General features: G+C 32.1%; 1 protein-coding gene across 3 annotated transcripts in view; it reads right to left on the bottom strand.

Moving 5' to 3' along the window:
• The window catches only part of LOC106468181 (sodium/hydrogen exchanger 7-like), a 71,209-nt gene extending 55,302 nt beyond the window's left edge, over nt 1–15,907 (bottom strand). For all 3 annotated transcript variants that reach the window (XM_022396483.1, XM_022396484.1, XM_022396485.1), the window contains exons 1-2: nt 15,608–15,907; nt 4,842–5,080 (exon numbers count right to left, since the gene is read on the bottom strand). In XM_022396483.1, the coding sequence (XP_022252191.1) occupies nt 4,842–5,080; nt 15,608–15,851 (483 nt within the window). In that variant the 5' untranslated portion in view covers nt 15,852–15,907. The remainder of the gene's footprint in view (nt 1–4,841; nt 5,081–15,607) is intronic.
• Nucleotides 15,908–16,268: the final 361 nt, after the last annotated feature.

Genomic DNA, 16,268 nt, shown 5'->3' with positions numbered 1-16,268 from the left:
AAAAGATGATGGAAATGAAGAGCCAAGAGACAGAACAAGTGACAAATATGAAAAGAATGCTCGAAAAAAAAGAAAATCAATCTGGAGAAAGAAAAAATAAGCCAGGCAAACCTACTGGCAAATCCTACCATAATGGTAATTGGATAATGGTCATGGGACTGTGATGGATTCCAAGAAATAAACAAGGGGAGCAGTCACCATGGAAGGAATTAGTGCATACTTCATCACAAGGGAGAGCTCCAACTGAGTTGTGATAAACAATCTGCAATGAGAAGCAACACACCCAGAATATGAGAAGTCAGCACAAGAATTTGAAGGCTGTGGTCCAACACAAGAGGACCAGTGGTCTACACTAGAAGTCACTTAACTAAGTGCTCACTTGCCTGAAGATGTAGATGACTAGTCGAAAAAGACTACCACTACCACTGTACGGCTGGAAGGAAGTGAACCAGAGCTCAAACTTCTAAAAGCTCAGAGGGCTCCAAGAGAGATCACCAACCCGACTCCTACCAAGCATAAAGAAAAAAAGGAGATATTATGGACTCTGAGGAAGAACACCCAAAAAGGAGTTTACCCAATCCAGCCAACCAAGCTAAATCAGGAAAAAAGGATGAAAGGAGGCATCTCTGGACCAGCAAACACACAGAAGACATCATCAGAGGATGTGACCAACATGAGAAGCTCATGTGCTGAAATGAGAGAGAACCTTGTGCAAAATGGGTGAAGTAGAGGAGGAGAGGCTGCAAACTAGAATTGTCCTAGCCATAAACCAAAAAGAGGGAAGACTAGGCCCAATTGAGTGGGAATTAAAACAACATCCCAAGATGTACGAAGTATTATGTGAGGGTGAAAAAAAAAACGTTTCCATGTTAACCAACCCGAGCCTCTATTCCTAGAAGAAATGAGTAAAAAAAGGCAGGATCAGTTGATGAGGTAGCCAAACATAATTGCCATGATGGAAATGACTGCCCCTGAAAAGTAACAAGATGGGCAAAAAGCTGGACTATCCAAATTATTAGGAGTCAAGAAGATGTCCAACAGAGAAGACTGGACTGAAAACACACAACCAATATGGAGCCAAAGAAAAAAAGCAGAATGCAGGGGAGAAGTTAATGAGGAGGAATGCATCTGACACAACACCCTCATCCTCCACAAACCAAGAGGGAAAACCCAACCAAAGTCTAATTATGACCCTATGGTAAAATGTAGAAGGACTAATAAATGGTTCAAACCAACTGAGTGATGATTGAGCACCAGTCCCTTAATTTCAAGGGGACAACAAACAGACAGTAATAAGAACCCCAAATATAAGGATCTCCCTGTATGATGGCATCCTTACAAAACAAATCCCAAACCACCTCTTAAAAACTCTGGCAGGAAACAGAAACCCAAGGAGGAGGGAAATTCCAAACAGGACCAGACCAAATGCAATCACCTCAGAACCCAAGGATCTGTGAGAGAAATTATCTCCAAACTTGGACAAAGCAGTTCAACACATTGTTGTACCATGTCTTATAGAGAAATAATATGTGTGTATATTGTAGAGAAAAGCCACATTGGACCAATTGCCATTTCCACCTTGTGGAATCAATCTCAAAACCCTAGTGATGGAAGTCCATATAAATAATGTTATCCCACCAAATACCCCAAAGCCACTAAGACTGGCAGTTGCCCTGAAAACAGCACCCCATGGACTGACAATGAGCTGCAAACATTCAGGAAGTCATACTCAAAAACCAAAGTTAGGGATTCAATTCCCACAAAGAAACAAGCTACATCAAACTCTGCAAACCTAAGTAGTAGTAGTAATGGAGTAGTGTTGTAATCCTATTGGTGCATGTCAGTGTGCAGATGTCTCACGTTAACATATGTGAGGGTAAATGGGAATATTAAGGCTAGTAGTGAGTGAAAATTAACATTTTCTTAAATCGAAAATGTATTTTCAATAATACTTACCTCCTTTCACACTATAGCTATTACTCAACTGCTAAGGTTTCTCTTCCTTTACCTATCTAAGCATTTTTCTCACCTGCTCCAGTCTTTTATTCCCCACTTAATTACTGTTGTCAATATCTGTTTTGTGACACTATTCACATACACCAATGCATCCTCTATCTTGGTACTGTATATAAGCACCTCCTTCTGATAATATTGTCACTTTCTTTGAGAATGATCCAAACCAGTCTCCAACACTGGCTCTTAGTGGGGAGAAAGAGCAGGAGAGTGAGAGAGAGAGAGAAGGTAAGTACTATTGGAAATACATTTTCGATATAAGAAAATAATAACTTCCAAAACATACTTACCTCTACTCACACTTATAGCTAGAATCCCACATTGAAAAGATGGAGGAGCCAGTGAGGGCATTATTCATTCAGAATGCACCTGCATATATCACGGGTGTGCCAACAGAGGATTGGCACCCTAGTGGGGGGAACCAAACTACATCCAAAACAGGTATGCTCTTCACCCAGAACCTAAATCATGCACTGCAAGTGGAATTTGAGAAGATTTGTCATTACTATTGGCTAGGCCCCAGCCAGGTAGCCGAGGTCTTACTGCTTGGGGTTGGAATTATAGGGCCATGGCCCCTAAATCCCATACTGGTGGCTTAGGCCCCCAGAATTATGAGTACGATATGGAACAAACAGTGCTAAACCAAGGACCCAGGATGGGGCCACTCTGAGTTTGGAATTACAAGGAAACAATGGACCCTTTTCCATGAACAATGTACAAAACCAATATTGATTAAAATGAAGGGCCACACTCAACCCAACTGGATAGCTGAGCATCAAATCTGAACAAGTATTACAAGTAGGTTCCTGGGTAGGCTGGTGCCTCTCCTAACAACATCTTGGGGAAAAAAAACATCCAGGGTCCCAGGGAGGAGACGGGCCCTTAACTTCACCCTCTTCTCAAAGAGTGGAGGAAAAATCACTTGAACACTCTGGAAGAATAACCTTTGTCCACCACTCAAGTGATTGAAACTCTACTAGTAGAATACAGGGGGTTGCACACTGGAAACAGTATAATAGGTGGACCAAGTTTCCTAAATTTTTAAAGCAATTTATTCAATCCAATGATTGGCAGGATCCCCTTATACTTTACTTGTGACAGTCCATGAGTGGTGGTCCAACATAGTACAATAATCCAGGCTGCCTCTAGGTGGTCTTATCAAACACCTCATTTCTACAGAGCCTGTTGCAACCTATATGAAGTACATTGTGTTAGTGGTTGCTAGTGCAAATTTGGTTTGATAATAGTACACCCGCCTGGGAAACACTCACCACAGAATGGGATCCTGTGAAAAAATGGTAAGAGACCCTGGAAACAAAAGAAGAGATGATATCAGTAACAAAAATACTCACCCCTCTTTATAATCTAGCAGATGTAGTTAACCCTATCGCAACTGGTCACGTGTCAGAATTTTATTGAACTACTATTTTCTGAATTTATGTCAGTAAGATTGGGATGAAATTGTAGATTATAATTCAAATTTAAGTATTATACATTAGTTAATTTCTTAAAAGTAAATATTAAAAAATCACAGCTAAACATCAATTTGTGTGTCACGTGGTATGTTCAAATTAGATGTTTGTGATGTCAAAATACAAAGTATATAGTTTCATACAAATTAGGAACTCAAACTACCTATATTTACAAGCTAGAATATAAAAAAAGAACTTCTTATCTTTTCTATTTGCCAAGATATCGCTCATGTACTGAATCAAACACAGTGGCCCCAACCCATCTCTTTCCATTTTTTGGAAATGCTCCCTTATATACACTTACTTCTATACATGACATGAATAACCAATCAAAAACTCAGAATGTCCCCCTAGTGGTTTTCTCAGCCATTTTAATGTGTTATTATGCTAATCTCATTCTTCTCACACAAGATTTCAAACAATAAGGTTTGCTTTTAGTGAGCTTGAAATTTATTATTTTTAGACCCAAATACAGCTTAGTTACTATGCTTGATAAATTATAGTGGAATTCTATGGTATCGATATAGTAATTTATAACTTTTTTGGTTATTTAAAATGTATATATAAAACCTAAAAAAATGTTCTTTTCACATCCTCCATATGGGAAATTTCATAAGGCTAAACAACCTACGACAAGCAGCAAACGAGTACAAAGGTCATAGCTAGAAGAGATAATTATTTGCTTTACTTCTTTATGTACTGTTTTATGTTTTAAGAAAAATAAGTTTAAGAAATTATTTGTAAATAGTATTAATGTATATTGTACCTCACTCTTGGGCTTCTGAATTTCAAAATGTAATGGAATACTCCACTACCTACCAAAATACTTTTTTTTTTTATTAAGTCTGAGATTGTTGGTTAAAACGTTTTGTATTAATTTATTGTGAATATGTTTTAATGCCATTGCATATATAAAGAAATGAATTACTCTGGATACATTAAGACCCAACAGAACAATAGAATTCTTTGAATCTGTTACAGCTCAAGCACAGCAGGAAAATTTGTTTCCAAGATTTATACAGTATATGTAATAAATACATTAAATAAATAAAAAATAATTAATAGTATTAATAAAAATTTTGATAATCCTACTGTGGCTTTAACTACTTGTATTCCAAAGAACAAAAATTTTTGATATGTGTTATCCTTTCTATGCAAAATGTTGTTTGTTCTCTAGCAATTTTTGAAAAGACTGTTTCAGCAGCTTAAAAGAAGTTACATGTTTGCTATCACTTAAAACAGTATCATAGTTTTTGCAAAATTACTTGTGAAATTTGCCCTTTATTCATATAAATACATTGAATACAGTGTTGGAATACTTTTAAATAGATAGATATACAATGTATATAAACTCACCTTTTGGTCCAACTTTTTGCTTTCTACATCAGTGACTTCTCCTCTAAAAACATAGGCATAGGTTTTGTTCAAGTAATCTAAATCACCCTTAACAGGGTTGCCTTTCACTTCCATGGTGTAAAATAAGTTGTCTGGTGGGATATCTACAGGTGTATTATTATGTGAGATAGGTTTAACAGCAACAAACACTACCTCTGTGTCTTCACCTCCATACCTGATTATAGCTCCTACTACTAGACCTACACATTAAAAAGAATGCAAGCATGTTAACATCAAAATACACATACCGAAATGTTTTTCTACTGTTAAATAAAGATTGAGACTTATTAAAAAAAAAAAATTTTTTACAGTGATTTTTGAAAATAAAACACTTCTTAGAATTTACATGCATCTTAAACTCATTCAAAACTAAAGTATGGAACAGTAAAATCCAAATAAATACAAAAATCTTAGCTTTGCACAAGAATAGCTCATATACATGGCTGCATGTGTAAGTTCATACCAAACACTACATGTATATTTTAATCATTCCATGTCAGTTCAATCAATATCTTGTATATTTCACACTACACCCTCTCAGATGTTACTGCATTTTGCATCCTTGTACTTTGTTTTATTAATAACAACTGTGACAACTTCAGCATCTTAAACCCATTAATAAAATGGCCATAATTGTCCAAGATAGTGTGGGTTGCCAAATATGTTAATTTATGTTATCTATTAACATTTGATGTACCTAGAAGTAATTTTGTCCTAAAAACTCCAAAGTGTATAAATTTTCATAGTCTTCAAGCAAAAATTAGTTTCACATAATTCTCCATGCCTTTATCCATAACATAATCAGAAAAACAGAAAGCAAACAATGGGAACTAGAAGGCCACTCAGTAAAGTGCATACCTCCACCATGCAGCATTGATCATATTCAGCCCTCAAAAACATGAAAACATCCATAGGTCCATTGTTGTGAACAGACACAGACCATTTTTGTGCAGTACAGTGAACAATAATATTCTACAAAAGTCCACCAATTTTCATCAAAATCTGATCATTTTTGACTGAGTTAGAGCAAAGCAGTGTGAAAAATCAGTCCCTACATTAACAGAGAGGAATTTTTTTATTTTTGCGATCATGACCCTCCAAAGACTAATCACTTCTAAGTTGGGTCATATCCTAAATGTATACTCACTTTTATCCAAATCCATTTAGCTGTTTTTGAGAAACCTTTCTGACAAACACATGGATGAAGCACAACCTCTGTCACTTTCAGTGGCAGAGGTAATTACAAGTCCGATATGAAATTCAAAGTCTAACATCTCTGAAATAAATTCTTCCAGGAAAGTGATATTTATGGAAGTGGTCAGTTTATTACAGAAATATACCTTCCATAATACAGATATGATTTTAAGATTCTGGAAAAGCTATAAACTGTGTATTTTTAAGGAGCAGAACAAATTACTTGCAAGTGTAAATTATCTATATAAAAGGTCTCATTAGCTATGCATCTTGCTTGTACATCATATCATTTTAAGCTGTCATTTCTTATGCCCAGACTGTGCAGCAGAATATAAAAAAGTAAATACATTTACATTGAATCATTTATAATTATAGTTACACTACCTGAAAGTATAAAATCACAAATTATCCATTTTTCAAATGACTAGATCCCTTGGTGGGAGGAAGCTATAAAACATGGCTTTAATGTGGTTGATTTTCAATTTTGTTTCAGCATTCTGTTCTAATCTAATATTGATATAAATGTGTGTGTTTTTTTATGGTTTAATAAATTATTCGTCATAGACAATGAGAAAATAATCCTTCATGAACTAGAATTTCTTTGCAGGTCTCCTGAGATCTCACTTTATCTTAAGTCGAACAAAATAAAACTTGGTTCAGACAAATAATTTTTTTGAAAACTCTCTGAATGATAGTTCAACAACATCTAAAAATTGATTCAATTATATTCTGTATTGTTTTTCCATACTTACAAAAGTTGATGATAGTGATTTTGCACATGTTCAAGTGTTGTTTTTTGTTCTATGAAAAAGTACTTCATGGAAATACCCCTTGGCCAAAACAGATTAAATAATTTTTGATGACACTTCAAGATTTATTTTCAGATATATTCAGAAAGAATTGTACATATTTCATCTTTTCAGACCTCATAACAAATATTTATAATACTTCTAATGTTGCTATGTAATATAAAATCATCATTTATGTACCTCCTCCACTTCAAATAGTCACATCTTTCCTAAAAATGTTTTTAAGATGTTCAAATTTTACTGATTTCTTATAAATGTAACAATGCACAAGTAAACACACACATACACACAAAAAGTCAGCAAAATCTGTAAAGGTAAGACTTTATCCACTCAATTGAGTTGACATGGAATGAATCACTTTTATCTTTAGTTCAAAAGTTACAGTACCATGATAAATATTCCTGGTACTTAATTCATAAATTTCCACAGAAAAAAAAGATTTTAGCTGACCTCATTGTTTGATTTTGGTTCAAACAATAATCTCTACAGCCTTTACATTACTAATTCTGATTGTTTAAGAAGTTACAAATGAAAAATAGGATTTTTTATACAGATATCTTGAATAAAATGAACAATTAATTTGTCCTGAAAAGTTAATGAAGATGTTTTAAAAATACATGTCCACAAGCCCATAATTATTAGCCCGCCTGAACACAAAATTAAAAATGTTTACAAATCTAATGCACCAATTTCTACTGTGTATTATAATTAAAACTTTATGGGCTTACCATTGATGATACGTATGTAATTTAATTTGAAAATTGTTTTCTGAATTTTGTAAGAAATATTAAAATAAAACATTCAATTTCACATCCCAGATAAAAGTTTAGGAAATATGTGACAATCTCAGGCACATTTATCTCTCCAAAAATTATCATGTAGGTTCTGCAGAATAAGAGGAGCTTTGACAGCAAATATATTAATGGGGCAAATTTGAATTATATGATTTTAATTGATTGGTTCACAAAAACAATCAAAGAGTGTACTTTATGAAGGACATCCCCTTTACTGGAAAGAGCCCTCTGCATCTCTCTAGGACAAATGACTGTTAGTCATTCCTACAGAGAAATAATGAGGTTATATTTCCAAGTGGTTACCCAACCCTCCAATCAAAAAGATGACTGTACTTTCACCAAGTATGTTCAAATTTAAAGAAATATGTGACACCTCTGATGACTGACCTAAAAAAATAGCTAACCACAACAAAACAAACTTACTTGATTCCTTGACTGTTATTGTATGTTAAACTACATACACCTTCATAAATGAAAATTATATTAAACATGGAGGTAGAAAACACAATATGCCTGCACACCAAAAATACATATTTTAAGTCACATGTTTAAATTTCAAGTGGAGCCTTTAAGGGCAATATTCAACTAACTCATAATAAATTACAATAATTTTTCTTTTGTATTATCTCTAAGTTACAAAAACTTATGTAAATTCAGTTATTGTGAAAATAATTTTCTTACCAAACAAACCAATCAAATTTTTCATTGTAAAAAAACATATAGCTTTCAAATACTTAAAATATAACAATTTTAGAAAATTAACTCAAAATAATAAGAAATTATTCAAAATGCAAGAATTTGAGATTCAGACAAGGAGAAATAAAGAGTACAGTATCAAGCATGTATAATTTAAAAGCTTAAATTTGAATCTTAGTTTTCTCAAAGTAATGTACAGTTCTGGAAAAAGACCTTCAGGTAGTAACTTTACATAAAATTAACATTACATTAATTTTAAATTTCAAACCTATCAAACATTTTTAGAACTCTTTCAAAAATTTGAAAAGATAAGTTATCAATTTGAAAATGAAACTATCTTTAAATCTTTTGGAACAATTAGTTTTTACAAGATCTATAGTTAAAATAGGGAATTGATTTTGTTCCATGTGTAGAATGACTTTAAAACTGCTTAATGTCCTGTATGTTATGCTTGCACAACTTATACTTTTACAATCAGTTACTCAATTACATAACTACATGTATAGATGCAACTAGAGTATATATATATATATATATATACACAGAAAAATTGTAGGTAATGTTCCACCTTTACCACCTGTGGGATTATCATGCTGAAGCCCAAGTAAAACTGAATGGAAACATCTGCAGACACTAGGAATTTATACAATAAACTTAGTATATACAAGTACATGTAACTTGTGCTTATAAACATCACTGTACTTAATAATAAAAACCAACATATAGAATCTTAATGTTTATAATGATATTTAAAGGGATAACAGATACATTCATAATCCATATGTAAATCAATTTAAGAAGTTACAAATAGTAAGAAAATTTTCATAAGATAGTAAGATCTAAGATATTCATGCAACTGCTGAATTGTAAGTTCACTTTCAAAAGCTTTTTTTTTTTATTCCCAACAGATACAAGTTTGAAATATTGGGATTTAAAATGCACGTTCACTTGTATGTAACTTATTCCCTGCTTACATAATCTCATAGTAATGTGTTTGAACCTCTTTTTTGTATCATACTTGCAAATTTCTTTCCTTCCATTTCAACATCTAGTAACACAGCTACACAGACATATATATTGATGTACATGTAGGGATGAATGTGTATGTGTAGTATAGTACATGTATGTATAAACACATGTATATGTACAAACAGAAAGACATAACATCAAGCAGGTAACATGTCATTACACCTACACTGTACAGACCACAAATTGCACACCCAAACAAACAATGACACATAGTAAACTTAAGTGCATAAAGCAAGTTATTTTTAAAGAAAATATTATTGCAACTCATTGCCTATTTTCATAATATACTCTTTATGCAAAAAGTTGGCCAGGTGATGTAGTCCATCTACTGTACATCACCTTAAATTATTATCAAATGAAATATTTTTGAATTTATTGATTTCTGAAATATAAAGGTGTTAGTTGGAATACATATTTTGTTTTTCTTTGTTTCTGTTTGATATTTTAAAACCTTTAATTGTAATGATAAATACAATCACATAATAGTAAAATATATTACATAAATATTTGTAGAAAGAGAATCACTTAATGCAAAAACACAGCATACTATATTTCATCTTTTAATGCTGTAACATCACCCATATTATTTATTGTCACCATTTCTATCAAGACAATACATAGCTTAGAAGAAAAATCTGCATGTACAGTATAGATTACAGATACACAAGTACACTGTATTAACATGCATTATTATTTGCACATTTATAAACACTTCAGTATTCACAAACACATTTAGCCTAGAAATATTAGATGTACTGTGCATATGAATATTTCACCTTTAAGTATGCTCTTACATGTAATTAGTATGGTGTAATTTTTTTTTTTATTATTATTGATGGCATACACCTACTGTACAGTATATCAAAATAAAATACACTAAAACAAAAGTATTTTAAGTATTTGTACCGATACAATAAAATCAGACACTAAAAGTTTGAAAATACATGTGGAAAGCATGCATTCATCAGCAAAATTGCTTTTCTGTTGACTGACTAGAAAAAACTAATTTAATTTTATTTATTTAGAAGTGAGAAAATGTTTCATTAAATTATTCTACTGATGGATATAACTGCTCTGTAAGAGCTTAAGATATTTCTGGAGTAAAGCTCTTGACCCTGATGAGATTTCTCATAAAACCTTAAAGAAGTGAGAACTATAAATGTTATCTTTAACTGAAAAATTTCTTATGTAATTTTTTTTGAAAAGCAGGTCATGAGATACAGGTCCCAAACATATTAAGTTGATTTCCATTGTTAGTAAATATATAAAATCTGTTGTAAGAAATAATTTAGAAAAGTTGTTCGATTTTATGACGGGTTTTTGGACAATGACATCCAAGAGATGTTTAACATATATATTTTGGCTTTGAAAAAAGCCACTTGCATAACTAACAAGTCTGTTTGCTAAATAATTTTTGGAGATTTAAAAAGTGGAATGTATGTTGTTTTGATGATAATAAAAATTAGTGTCATCCTGATTGCAAGAAAGATACTAGTCTTTCAGGTGACTGGTTTAGTTCTTATAATTATTTATGTTTAAAAGATGGAATACAAGTTTGGAGAATAATATTTCCAAATTCACTGATGACATTAAGAAACTAAAATATGTGATTCTGTGATGAATATTAGTTATTTTGAAAATGGTATCAGAAAACTTAGTGAGTGAGTAAAAAAGTGGAAAATGAGTTTTGACTATTAAGTATCAAATAATTCACTTCTAGTACAGAAACTTAGAAAAAAAATTAAGTAAAATGTTTACTAATATTGTGAAGAAAGAATTACCATTGTTAAAACCTTCAGTTGAGTTTTTGATGACATAAAAAAGCTAATAAAGTTTCAGAATCTATTTATACAATTTATTCTAAGTATAAACTAGTGAGGCTTTCAGCAAACTATGTTGAGATCTAGTATACATCTTACAAGATGGATATTTATATACTGGGAAGAACTAATACACAGAATGATCGTACACAGAAAACCTCTTATAAATGCTTCAGAAGCCTTAATCAAGACTAAATGTACTATAGTTAGTAATAAACTTACAAAATGGTTGTGCTATCAGTTAAAATAAATTCAAATATTTATTGGATAGATATGCGAATATGAAAATTTTTATATAATTTTAGTGGTCTTTGTGACTGTGTGTAGAGTGAATGGGCAATTTTGACGAGTTAAATGGCTTTCTGTTACCTTGATCTATCTTAAGATCATGATATGCTATGTAAAATTTGAAACTCAAACCAGAATACACTATGAAAGTTCTTGGAATCAAAGGCTTCTATATTTAAAGGGTTTTGTTAAAACAAATATTCTATGACTAAAATACAACTCACAGTTTAACTGCTAAGCTAAAATTCTATTGGTGTGTTTAACCATAATCCAATACCACATCATGGTGTTCAGATACTTTTATATAATGTTACAGTGCTTGAAGTAGTAAGCTACACAGACTTGCTGGATTTTGGCAAATATACTTAGTTCATCTATCCCAGTTTAAAAGATGCTAGTCATGACCAGGTTTTTGACTGACTTGAAAAAGACAATCTGTCTATAAAAACAAAACTAAGGTGGGTTATAATTTCTTAGTATAATGCGAGTTATGAAGGAACTAGTTCTGTGACAAAATGTTATCATTTTCTTAAATCAAAAATGTATTTCCAATAAATACTTACCTCCTTTCACACTTATAGCTATTACTCAACTGCCAGGTTTCTTTAAATTTTATTTCCAAGAGATAAGGAAAGGCTATTTGGCCCATCTAGGCTGCCTTATTTTCTACCACTATACAACAAGTTATACATAGAACCTCCTTTTGTTATATTTAACCCTGATCTCTGGAACATTCATCCAATCACCTCTTAAACTCCATCAAGGCTGCAGCAATGTAGTTTCTACCACACCTGTAAGGAACCTATTCCTCAGGCTGACCACTCTATTAGAAAAGTAACACTACTTTAAGTTTTCCCACATCTTACACTTTGTCCTTTAGTCTTACTGCCCGTAGCATTTCTTGTAAAAATATCATCTGGATTTATGAATTTCAAAGCCCTTATCCTTTTCAGTAAAAACATGTTATGAGATTTCCATCCATCCTCATGTAACATCCTCCAAACTTGAAATCATCCTAGTAGCTCATCCCTGAACCCTCTAAAAATTCAACGTTCTTAATTAAATAAGATGACCTCCATAAACTTTTTTACCTTATTACTATCTAATGTACATTACCTAGAAGTCTTTAGAAATTTATTAATAGTTATATCCAGCTCATTTTTCCCATCAACTTCACTAAATTTCCCCAGCAAGACTATAAAAAATAAAGTTGCAATAACTAATATACACAACCTTACTTTTATTAAGTTTTATTAAGATTAAAAGGCAGCTGCTATGTGTTAGTGTATATCACCAATACTGCAACATCTTCAGTACAGTTAGAAAATCCTATTAATTTAACATACGAAAATTTAACCAACTAACTGGCTACTCCATTATAAATGTGATTAATGAAAATGGAAAATAGGAAACAGCAAAGGATCCATTGCAGAAATCCGAGATACACAACTTGTAACATTAATCCATTATGACTTCACTCCATTAACAACTACCTTCTTCATTCTGCACCACTTAACCTATTCTTAGTCTGTTTAACAAGCTTACCTCCTTTCCCAACAGACAATCCCTTCTTAAGAAGTCTCTACATTGTCCATATATAGATGAAATACATTTTTAATGACAGTTAACATATTCATGAGACCGAACTTTTGCTTAGTTTTACTTCAGTAATTGGTTTAGCAGATTTTCTCTTTTTTCAAAGTTACCGTCTAAACCTGGCCATTTCTATTCAATTAACTCATGATTTTAAGATCATTAAAAGTGGTGAGATGCTGAAAGATTAGAGATTGACCAGTTCTACATCAGTTGTTAAGAGGTGAAGTAGAAAATGTCCAAGTAATTACTGAGCAGTTTGTCTTACATCAATAGTTAGGAAAATATAGTCTGTAATTAAATATTCTACAAGAGTACTTAGAAAAATTTTGTGTTATCATAGATAGTCAGCATGGATTTAGAAAGGGGAAGGGCTTATAAAGTCTTGCTTTAAAAAATGCACCAAAATTCCTAAAACAATTGTTTTGGTGATCATGAAATATTTTTTCAAAAGCAAGGCTAACTTTGCTCAGGACCATTTCCTTTTGACCTTGATTTGTACAATAAGAATGGTTTTCACCATGTGCACCTAGTAGAAACAACAGTAAGTGTTCTTCAACCATTTCTTTTGGCTTTCACTGGTTGGGGTCTGATCAATCACATCTAAATCTCTGAATAACTGAAGAATATAAAACAATGAAAGTGCTTACATTGGGAGGAACATAGTATAATATTCTTACTATCTCTTCTGCTTCAAAGTTTTCTTGTACTGTTTTGATATGATTTTAAATTTACAGGTGACCTCTCTTTCCAAATCCTTTAACTTCAAGATGAACCCCACAGTGACTGTATCCATGTCATACCTTCCAACCTTGTACTCACAATTAAGACTAAGATAAAAATGACATTCTAAGTCTATACTGAATAGTTTAGCACCAAAAAACATGACTCATACAGGTAAATTACTCTGGAAAAGGAAAAGTACATTCACCAAGATCTGGGCACAAATTAGTGGAAGAACTCATTTATGAATGAAGATTTCTCAGAAGAATGTGAATTCAAGATAAAAGAAAGGAATAATTCTGAAGAAAATATATCTCCGTTCATACAGGTATATTAGTATTCTGAAGAGAGATAATAGGTTAAAAATCAAATATATACCCACTCTTCTGAAAATGAAAATATGTAACCCGATCCTTTACTTTTCAGGAAATAATAAATTCCCTGATTTAGCCCAATGGTTCTTTCTTAATGAGCTAAGAACTCCTCTGTCATTTTGTTCATTAGTACAAAAAACACAATAGGATTTATTAACACATACTGCTCCAGATAAATAAAAATTCATTATGAGGATGAAGGTATAATAAACATATCAAACATCCTTATTTAAAGATATATATATGAAGTATACTGGATAACATTGTCTATGACTGATTTATAAATAACTGGGCTACGATTACAAATATACTTTAGAATTATCTTTGAAGCATATGAATAACTGTGGTTGGGTAGTTACAAGCCTGTATGTATGATAAAACAAAGGGTTTGTAAGTAGCAACTGCTCCTAACAAATTTTTATATTTTTAAAACCTTCCTTGTTTTTGTTTTTTTTTTATTCACATGTCAATGTTGATTTAAATGTTTTAGTAAGAGTTTCACATGGATATTCCACTTATTAGAATAATCATCATTTTTTCATGTAATCATGTAAATGAATATTTACCGTCTATATATATCATACATTGCTAGATACAACTTATTTTGCTTTTTACAATTAATGTCAAGCCAGCTGAAGTTAATTTATGTCTTCAATCAAAAGTTTATATACCAAACAGTTATAAGTTACTATTATAATATTGCTTACATTGTACTTTCTTCATTTTGCTTTATACAAATTGTTGATGTCACATCTAATTTTATAACTACATTTATGTAGGTACACCAAACATGAATGAATGACTGTATTTCGTAAGCTTCAACCTTTTAATTTAATTTTCTTAAACACATTCTCTAGTATTTGCTGAACAGAACTTGCTCTTTTTAATTCAATACATTAGCATGTCCCCAGAACCCCCCTAAAAATAGCAACATGGCAATGGCCTGACCACTCCAAAATTGCTTCCTAGAGCAACGAGTTCAAAAACATTCAATTTAAGGGTAATTAAGTAGTTTGCTTGATTTAAAATTTAAATACAAAAGGCTTTTTCACAGGTTAACCGTTAAATAACTTCTTATGACATGATCAGTTAGTGTCACAATAAACAACAGTGAACAAAATATCATGACTAATTCAGTAACTGGTTATATTTATAACCAATGGGAATACTGATGTATATATCATTATATTTAAGCTATGGTATCTATACTATAGCTATACCGGTAGGAGGAAAAGGTCGAGAACATACCCGACCCTCTCAGTCTCAGGTCACAAAGACCTAAAACACGGCGCCGATATAGCTACACCGGCGTATTAAATTAAAAAAATTCTTGAAAGAGATCTTAAGAGTATTTATGTTACTCGAAACATAAGTTATTTTTTACATAAAATTCGAACATTATATTACCATATATTATCGCCAATCCGGTTTCGTGCAAGAATCTAGCCCGTCTTCGTTTGAAAAGCCATATCGTACAAACTGTCAAAATTAGAAGAAGAACGTACACAAGTATGTTCAAACAATCAATTCGGTGAATTCTTTTCGCCTTTTCATCAAGTTTTATATCTGTAGGTGCATTACATAAAACACTCGTTAAACAAAACAACAAAGTCACTGACAAAACTAAGCGTTGCACAATCGACACCATCATGCCGTAAATTAAAATAACTAATCATGTGTTCAGACATCAAGTTAGCATCTACTGATTAAAACTATGGAGCTCCACCTACCTATCAGTGAGAAAGTGTCATGTGACGTGCACGTATAGAATTTTTCCACAACATGCTCATTTCGTAATTGCAAGAAATTGCATAATTTTTGAAATTAGAAAACTTTTAGTATGAGCGTTGTGTTGTTGTTGTTTTAATTCCTTAAGAAAAGCTTATATGACCAAAAACACTTATGAAATATCATAGTATCATGTAGTATTCTCAGAATGTCAGCATATATTGTAGAGTTTACCTGATGTTTCTGGGTTTTTAAAATTTGGTCTATTTCAGTATAAATACTGGAGATGTTCCCCGTACTTTAAAAATTAAAAACAGCTAAAATTGGGTACAAAGAATAT

Source organism: Limulus polyphemus, unplaced genomic scaffold (genome assembly GCF_000517525.1).
Source record: "Limulus polyphemus unplaced genomic scaffold, Limulus_polyphemus-2.1.2 Scaffold2904, whole genome shotgun sequence".
Classification (NCBI taxonomy): domain Eukaryota; kingdom Metazoa; phylum Arthropoda; class Merostomata; order Xiphosura; family Limulidae; genus Limulus; species Limulus polyphemus.
Note: the sequence above shows the minus strand (reverse complement) of the source record. Positions and strands in the feature narration are given on the sequence as shown.